This window comes from Temnothorax curvispinosus, unplaced genomic scaffold (genome assembly GCF_003070985.1).
Source record: "Temnothorax curvispinosus isolate PA1 unplaced genomic scaffold, ASM307098v1 QBEX01014370.1, whole genome shotgun sequence".
Classification (NCBI taxonomy): domain Eukaryota; kingdom Metazoa; phylum Arthropoda; class Insecta; order Hymenoptera; family Formicidae; genus Temnothorax; species Temnothorax curvispinosus.
In genome coordinates, this window is record NW_020224150.1 from 1 (window position 1) to 8,058 (window position 8,058).

An 8,058-nucleotide genomic window follows, 5' to 3' on the forward strand; every position below is an offset into this window, starting at 1 on the left:
TAAATGGGTACTTAATTGGAGTACCGTCGGTAATGCAGCGTTCTGCAATCCTCGACACGAGGATTCGGGTTTGTTTACTTTACGTCGTACGTTTTTTTTATCGTGACGTATTTACGGAAAATGTGAACGGAATAATAAATAATTTTCCGACGGGCGTTATGGCGTGACAGGCGTGCTCGAGTCGCTACGGAGGCGAAACTGTCAAACGTGACAGGCATCACACGTAATTTTTTTCACAATTTTTAGTTTGAAAAAAAGGATGGCCCACGTCAATCAGGGACTCGGGGAGGCCACGGACTTTCTAACGAGGTTTCACAATATCTCGAACAAACTGAAAAAGTAAATCTTTTAAGTTAAAGCGTTCAATTTTGACTCAACGACGATTCTCTTCCTCATTGCTTTGATCCCCTTCTGATCCCTTAGGCGATTTCTGAGGAAGCCAAATGTCGCGGAGGCATGCGATCAATTTAGTGAGTGTTCAATTTAATATCAATTAGATAAAAGATTAATACAAGCCTCTCGGAAGGTCGACTGACTAATTTCATTTTTTGTATGTTTCTTGATTACTACTACTACTATTATTTTAATACTGGAGCATATGATTGTTTTACAATTTTATCTATTTTTTTCTCCACCTTTTTCATAGAATTAAATCACAGCTTACATAGTTAGTCCTATGTAATAATTTAACTCTTAATTATACTTGGAAAACAAAGAATAAATAAATAAAGATATCCGATTTCTTTTTTAGGTGCCTTAGCTACCGAATGCGAACAGAAAGAATTGTGGCAATATGCAGGTTTGTGCTGGTTGGCAGCCGCTAGATGCCAGGGCACATTGGAAAATGCCTCCTCGGAAATAAATCTTCTGGTGAAGGCTGGAAGGCAATTCCTTATAGCTGAGAAAAAAGATAACGACATAGGATGTCCCTCTATAGGCCAAGAGAACATACAGGTCTCTGGGTGCAATATGAATTTGTAATAAAAAGGAAGTAAAAGGAAAGGACTAAATATAGCTCCCGTTGCAGGCGGCTGTGAGTTGCTTTGGCCATTCTATGGCTAGATGCAGCAATCAACCAGGATTCAACACAATTTCTGCTGGTTTATCAGTAGAGTTGGCGTTAGCGCTAGGACCAGGTCCCGCCGGTATTCAACAGTTGCGCAAAGCAATCGATATCTTTCCTACGTCAAAAGCTATCAATACCTTAGTGTCTTTCCATATAAGACAGGGTCAGTACTTGATCCGTTCTCATCTGTGTACTCATGATTAATTTATATTTTTACAATTATCCTTTTCAATCAATTTGGAATATGCAGTGTTTCAGATAATTTTATCCTTACAGGAGATTACGTCGCTGCGTTACAAATACTCAATGAATTTGTAGAATTTGTAGAAGCTTGTGTTGTGGCTGGTGCTAGAGGAAACTATAATGCTATCTTACATAGGTATTACCTTATCACAAAGATATAATAATTAGCTGTACGAGACAAATTAATACTCCGAAAAATTAATAGCGAAAACAATCGGTTGTTAGCTTGTAAATAAAAAATTCGCTTCGTTCTGTGATTGGCTCCGTGATTATAATCATTTGTAAAATTCATTGCTATATTAAATTGCAGTTAATACATAATACCTTTCTCTACAACAATACATTTAATATAATAAAAATATATATATCATGAAATTTATAATTAGGTGCGAAGTGACGCGAGTACTTCTACTGCTCATTCTTCAGCCATCACCCCAGAGATTGACCCCATCTCTCGCCCAAGTCCTCGAAAAGTACGCGTGGGCGGAAGAAAATGTGAACAACGGTATAAATCAAGTTTTCAATTGTACAGAGATAATTCTGGTTCTTCCGTAACAAATATATTCCAAGTTATTGAAACGAGTGCCTCTCTTTCTTGCAGGTCTCAATATGAGCGAGGACGAATTATTATTACTGCAATCCCTAGTATTAGCGTGTCAATCTCACGATCATCAAGCGGTGTTGGAGCTCGAAAACGAACTATATCCGTACTTTGATACAGAGCAGAAGGAACTGTTGCATAAATTGATACAAGTAGTATCGACGCAGTAAATATACAATAATGCCGTGTGTAATGAGCTAGGCGTATGATATTTTTCTCCCGATTGTTTCCCCCGCCGTAGGACACTCCTCGCGATTTCACGTCGCGCCGTGAAATCGGTCCATCGAAATCGAAAATCGGGGCACATTCCTCGACGGACGAGTGAGGGATGCCCCTCGGCATGGTGGTGTTTTTTTTTCGTTTCGCGCGATTACGTTATTAGTCGCCTCGAAACAGGTTCCTGCGGCCAAAGGCTGAGCTGTTGCTCAATCGAGGCGCCGAGGATGAGCTCCCTGCTTTTACTAATCCAGTAACGGTCGTGTTGCAAGCGGCGAATTCACGTGAGACGATGGCAAACTCGTCACGCTTCTCGATGTGAAAGGAGGAGGAGGAACTCTTTAGACGAGAATCGTAGAACGGACGGCTGGAGTGGAGCAAGACAAGGCTGGCAGGAAGGGCATAGTGTGCGTGCCGGTATAGCATCGCGGAGGAGGGGATGTCTCGCGCGTCCCACGATATACTGAAGTCCTTCGCTTCTCTACGGCTACTATTCAAGGCAGAGTCGCAGTCGGTGTCAGTTATCGTGCGAAAGTGCCTCAGAATCCTTCGGATCAAAGTCGTTCGCGTTCCTCACTGAATTCTTACTTAATCCTGGACCGAGGTAACGATCTCTTCGTTCCGTTACACGATATTCTTAAGTCTTCTAATCTTGCAACAAAAGCGAATTGCGTATATCGCAATTAAAAATCCGCTGGAGCAATGCGTCAGCTTCATTATACAGACTAGAATGACAGGAAGCCTCTTCGAGCGCGAACAATCTCTCGTGATCTAATGAGAAAAATCGGTTCCAAGGATGCCGATTGATTTCTCTAAAGGTCAAGGTTCGTAGAGACTCTCGTATTCGAGTCGTTGCCGTTGCAAGAACACATTCCAAATGAAACGGTGATTAATCAGTACATGCGTAGATTAAGGTAGTCTTGGTTTATTTACGATAGATTTCCGTTGACAAACTTCAGTTAAATTTCTTTAAATAGTGGATATTACAATATATAAAGAAAATGGTTTTTTACACAGATACAAATCTAGAATTTTTTTTTAATGCACTTGAATATACACTGCTAAAGATCAAATAAGCGTCTGGTGACCGTGTAATTTCGAATACCGTTAAGTATGACTTCACGCGAGTTAGGTCGTAAATTTAATGAATTGGAAAAATTCCTGAACACACAGACACATTACGATTATGCTCGAAAATATGATTTTATATACTCGCGATTATTATATTGTTTGAATTCTAGAATCATATAATTTTCGAGATATTTAAAGTTTAAATATTTAAATTCTCAATTTTTAAATTAAATCTTAATTTCAGATTAATTTATATAAATTGTTATGTATATATAATTTGTTTTTCTTTTTCCATATACTCGCCGCGTATAATGCGTTCTTCCTTTTTAACTTCGAGGTGCTAACACTTCGCGTCCCCGCTACGTTAATTTACCACGTGTTTCGGCGACCTTGAACTCTCTTTGCTCACTTGAACGAAGGTGAATGCCCTAGGCACCTGCACTCTTCGGTTTGCGAGTGTGCGTCCCCGCGTCGATAAAATTCTGACCCGTGTGCATCTAGAACTTGAATCGAGAGTTTATTTACTCCAGAGATTCGTTCCTCGTTGAGGAGATTGATATATTAAAAATACTAATAAATAGAATTCGTACTAATAATAAACAGATACTGCGATATGATTATCAGTTGTATTATCGTTTCTATAATGAAGAGATTTTTCTATTATAAGGAAATTTCATAAACAAATTTTGGTTCTTGGAAAAAAGATGCGTTGTCAATTTATATTATAGAACAGATTTTTAAAACAAATTCTTTATGATATTCTACAATAATTGTTTCAATTCAATTGAACGTATATCCGTTTTTTTCGTACGACGTACGAGGAAGAATCTCGACAAACGATCCGTAAATAAAAAAATTGAATTCTCTCGTCCAGTCGAGATGGGAGACTGGAGGACCATTTTCGTAACCGGAGGCGCCGGTTACATCGGCAGCCACTGCATCGTCGAGCTCCTGGAGTGCGGTTACGACGTGGTGGCTATAGATAACTTTGCAAACAGCGTGACAGAAACCGACGGCGAGTCCGCGGCGCTCAAAAGGGTCGAGCAAATAACGGGGAAAAAAGTCACGTTTTACAACTGCGATCTGCTCGACAGAGAGAAGCTCGAGACCGTATTTAACCAGGTATTACGTTCGCTAATGATTTCAGATTATACATTCCATTTATCATTATCATTTCATTATATATATATTATACGGCGTGTAATATTGAAAGAGTTACAAAGCAGTTTTTTCCGGACTCGTGAAAAGAGTAATTTGTCACTTTCAGCACAAAATAGATTGCGTGATACATTTCGCGGCTATTAAAGCCGTTGGCGAATCGATGCAGGTTCCGCTGCATTACTATCGAAACAACATAATAGGAGCTATTAATCTGCTTGAGGTAAGATTATATTTACAAAGCGTATACGCTTCCCCGGTCATCATTTCTACAATTCCGATGTGTCCTCTTATTTGCAGGTGATGAAAGCGGCTGGCTGCTTTCAGCTTGTATTCAGTAGCTCTTGCACGGTTTACGGCGAGCCTACAGAACTGCCTATCACGGAGGAACACGAAACCGGCAATATCACCAATGTGTATGGCCGTACGAAGTACTTTATCGAGGAGATGCTCAAGGATATATCCAGAGCTGAAAAGGTTCGTGTATATAGAAAATTTCGAATTTACGCAAAACTCTAGCTTCGTACGAATAACGATTAAAATTTTACTTGCGTAAAATAATATGGTGTTTGTACACTCGTACAAATATTACTCCATAGTACAAATATACACTCCAGATTAAGAATAAAAGGCCAAATTTTTTATTTTTCGTTTTCTCCTTCGGAAAGAAATCGTATATCACTTGCATTCTAGTTTGTACTATTTCTTCTAGTTTTTATTGAAGATTTCTTTTGTTTTAACAGAGTTGGAACATCGTATCTCTAAGATACTTTAATCCGGTTGGTGCTCATCGATCGGGATTGATCGGGGAGGATCCGACAAAACCATTCACAAACCTGATGCCGTATATCGCTCAGGTCGCTTTGAGGCACAAGCCGGAGTTGATCATATTCGGTGGTGATTATCCTACGGATGACGGCACAGGTAACAGATGAGAATATCAAATAATAAACGCTTTACATATTTTCATTACTGCTTCTATACTCACGCTTTATACCTTTCCAGGCGTCCGCGATTATATTCACGTTATGGATCTGGCTGCCGGTCACGTGGCAGCATTAAATGCTCTGCACAAACAACACCTCAGGCTAAAGATTTATAACTTGGGCACCGGCAATGGCGTGACCGTGTTGCAATTAATAAAAACATTCGAGAAAGCCTCTGGTACTACCGTGCCGTACGTTATAAAAGAGAGAAGAGAGGGCGACATTGTGTCCATGTACGCTAACACGGATTTGGCGAAAAAAGAATTGGGCTGGACAGCGAAGTACACTGTGGAGCAAATGTGTAAGTAACGTAACCCTTAAACGCGGGATCTGAACAATCTCAAACAATCGTGTCTAACGGTGAGACGTCGAATACAGGTCAGGACTTCTGGAGGTGGCAAACGATGAATCCATACGGATACCGAACTTCAATAAAGAACGGAACTACTGAACACCTGAACAATACATCGTAAAAAATTGTATCGAGGAAATTATGCAAATAATTTATAATAAAGAATCGATACGCGTTCTTATAATTTACATATTTATGAATCACAGATCTAACTCTTACATTTTTACGGTTGCTCTTTACTCTCATTCTCGCTTTTTATGTCGTCGGCGTCACTTTCATCTTTCTTACATTCATCCAGAATTTCATAGAGCGATAAATGTTGAAACTTTAAGATTTCTAGACCCCAACTCGTCCATCCAGGCAACAAGTACCTTGCAAAAATTTCTAGACACTTTGGGTCGTCCGGGAGATATTCCTTTATGATTTCTAAAGACGTGAACAAATATTTTATTGTAATTGTATATTTTACAGAATATATTTTTCGTTTTTTACTCGTACCTGTGAGAGGTGGTTTGTGAGAATGTACCGCACTAGGTATGCTGATCATCAGTCTGCCATCAGGGATATTCACTTTGTCGTTTTCCAATGCAGATCCTAGTATCAGTAATTCATAAGGTTGCTTGCCAGGCGCTGAGTTAAAATTACATATTGTATCACCTGCTTGTGTCACCTAGAGTGGCAGTTGTTATCTAACTTATTGCATTGCATTCCCAACATTATTGAGACATTGCCTACCTTGAGCCAATACCACTTAGCTCTATAAGTAATACCCCAAGATGGAAATATTTCGTTGAAGATACTATTCAAATGATTGGACGAATTGGTACACCATACGGCTACAATACCATTTGAATGTAACAGTTTTCTTATTGGTATCTTGACTAATTCCTCATTGTACATCATTTTGTAACTATAAAAGAATATACAATCATTTCTTCAAATATCTCACGCAATTAATGACATATTTAAAATAGTTAAGAATAAGTTGAATTTATAGATCAATTGTATTCTCTCTAAACTCTTTTCTCTATTAAAATATTGTCTATTTGTTAATTTATAGCAAATCGCAGTGAAATTACCTGGCCTCTGCGCACTTCATTTTCTTCCTTCTGATTGACTTGTTCCACCAAGGTGGATCCAGCAGTATGAAGTCATACTGGTTGCCCAGTTCTATCTTCTTTTCCATATCTCTTACGTCGTAGCAATAAAATGTGCATTTTCTTGGAAACACATATTTCTTATCGTGAGCCTTGGATATTATAGCATCATTAGTATCGTTGGATCCATACAGGTTCTCATCTTTGACGGAATAAGTATCTTGATAGAATTTCATGGATGCCAAACGTGCTACCTCATTGTTATCGAAGGAGTTATTCCGGCAAAAGAGATCTTTGTCTCTCGCAGCAGACATCATTGCGCCGAATGCTTGTTTAACGCGATCAACCTGTCGTGAGAATAATTTTGAGATACTACATGAAACAAAATATAAATTCTTGTTTTGGCTGATATTTTAAAATAACCTAAGGCATGAATGTTATATGTTTCTGAATCTACTTACTTCCTCCAAGTCTTTCTGCGGCAATCGCTGCGAACGCTTCCTCTTTTTTCTATTGTTAAGCATCGTGGTACTGTCCTGGGACTCCTGGACAGTCTGAGCTATCTGATTTTGCCTCAAGTATTGAGAATTGATCTCGAATATCATTTTGTTAAAGCCTAAAGCGCAAAATTCATTTTCGTTTTGAACTTTCTTGTATATCTCATTGAGATACTGCAAGTGAGATATGATCCAGCCTTCCTCGCTGACATGAAGAATACTCATATTTGGCTTTGGAGATCAATGTGACACACACATATACACATATACGATACTGTCAATACTTGTCACAGATCCTTATGATATGTTCTACATTCAATTTACTATTATATCAATCTGTCTGATGCACAATCATCAATCCAATTAGAAAATAAGCTACGTGATTATGAATATATACATATATACATGTTTAATGCTGCGAACATGAATATATACATATTTCACTTTTTATTTTCATATAAATTGCACGTGCCAGACCTGTTAGGTTGATTCGAAAAGCCTGTAATGTGCAATTTGCATGCAAATCCAATTCTTCGACATTACTGTGGTCGCTATAACAACTGATAACAACCGCCATTTGCCGGCATCGCTCGACGCTCGTGCTCCTTATCACACTTATCACACAACACAATCACACCCCCTCAGCGACCTCAGCACATTTCGCGCCTGCGCGAACTCAAATGACAAACTTCAGGGCGTGAAGATGACCCCAACTCCGATTAACTAAATTGAAGTTTGAACGGCAAACTTCAGAGTGAAGATTACCCTGAC

At 38.9% G+C, this 8,058-nt stretch overlaps 3 protein-coding genes across 4 annotated transcripts; 2 read left to right on the forward strand and 1 right to left on the reverse strand.

The window, feature by feature from the left end:
* Positions 1 to 6: 6 nt before the first annotated feature.
* Positions 7 to 2,103, forward strand: LOC112464631 (factor VIII intron 22 protein-like). Its single transcript, XM_025031756.1, has 7 exons — positions 7 to 339; positions 424 to 470; positions 752 to 954; positions 1,028 to 1,229; positions 1,343 to 1,445; positions 1,696 to 1,814; positions 1,911 to 2,103. Exons 1-7 carry the CDS (start codon positions 260 to 262, stop codon positions 2,078 to 2,080), a joined length of 924 nt encoding a protein of 307 aa, XP_024887524.1. The 5' UTR covers positions 7 to 259; the 3' UTR covers positions 2,081 to 2,103.
* A 97-nt stretch (positions 2,104 to 2,200) lies between these two features.
* Positions 2,201 to 5,881, forward strand: LOC112464632 (UDP-glucose 4-epimerase-like). Of its 2 annotated transcripts, XM_025031758.1 has the most exons (7): positions 2,201 to 2,730; positions 4,072 to 4,319; positions 4,465 to 4,578; positions 4,656 to 4,832; positions 5,099 to 5,279; positions 5,361 to 5,642; positions 5,720 to 5,881. In XM_025031758.1, the coding sequence occupies exons 2-7, from the start codon at positions 4,077 to 4,079 to the stop codon at positions 5,812 to 5,814; spliced, it is 1,092 nt and encodes a 363-aa protein (XP_024887526.1). In that variant the 5' UTR covers positions 2,201 to 2,730; positions 4,072 to 4,076; the 3' UTR covers positions 5,815 to 5,881. The 2 variants fall into 2 exon arrangements, with proteins under 2 accessions (XP_024887526.1, XP_024887525.1); XM_025031757.1 differs by lacking the exon at positions 2,201 to 2,730 and having other exon boundaries at positions 3,868 to 4,319.
* On the reverse strand, positions 5,649 to 8,004 carry LOC112464633 (methyltransferase-like protein 4). Its single transcript, XM_025031759.1, has 7 exons — positions 7,831 to 8,004; positions 7,252 to 7,623; positions 6,773 to 7,137; positions 6,429 to 6,603; positions 6,192 to 6,363; positions 5,913 to 6,119; positions 5,649 to 5,796 (listed from the first exon to the last, which is right to left on the reverse strand). Exons 2-6 carry the CDS (start codon positions 7,510 to 7,512, stop codon positions 5,917 to 5,919), a joined length of 1,176 nt encoding a protein of 391 aa, XP_024887527.1. The 5' UTR covers positions 7,513 to 7,623; positions 7,831 to 8,004; the 3' UTR covers positions 5,649 to 5,796; positions 5,913 to 5,916.
* Positions 8,005 to 8,058: the final 54 nt, after the last annotated feature.

Excerpts from the sequence above, each read along its gene's own strand:
- LOC112464631 (XM_025031756.1), top strand. The coding sequence starts at position 260 with ATGGCCCACGTCAATCAGGGACTCGGGGAGGCCACGGACTTTCTAACG. Across the intron at positions 955-1,027 it reads TAGGCCAAGAGAACATACAG|GCGGCTGTGAGTTGCTTTGG; the intron begins GTCTCTGGGTGC and ends CTCCCGTTGCAG. Across the intron at positions 1,230-1,342 it reads GTCTTTCCATATAAGACAGG|GAGATTACGTCGCTGCGTTA; the intron begins GTCAGTACTTGA and ends TTATCCTTACAG.
- LOC112464632 (XM_025031757.1), top strand. The coding sequence starts at position 3,951 with ATGATATTCTACAATAATTGTTTCAATTCAATTGAACGTATATCCGTT. Across the intron at positions 4,320-4,464 it reads TCGAGACCGTATTTAACCAG|CACAAAATAGATTGCGTGAT; the intron begins GTATTACGTTCG and ends TGTCACTTTCAG. Across the intron at positions 4,579-4,655 it reads GAGCTATTAATCTGCTTGAG|GTGATGAAAGCGGCTGGCTG; the intron begins GTAAGATTATAT and ends TCTTATTTGCAG.
- LOC112464633 (XM_025031759.1), bottom strand. The coding sequence starts at position 7,512 with ATGAGTATTCTTCATGTCAGCGAGGAAGGCTGGATCATATCTCACTTG. Across the intron at positions 7,138-7,251 it reads CGCAGAAAGACTTGGAGGAA|GTTGATCGCGTTAAACAAGC; the intron begins GTAAGTAGATTC and ends TTCTCACGACAG. Across the intron at positions 6,120-6,191 it reads TCACAAACCACCTCTCACAG|AAATCATAAAGGAATATCTC; the intron begins GTACGAGTAAAA and ends TCACGTCTTTAG.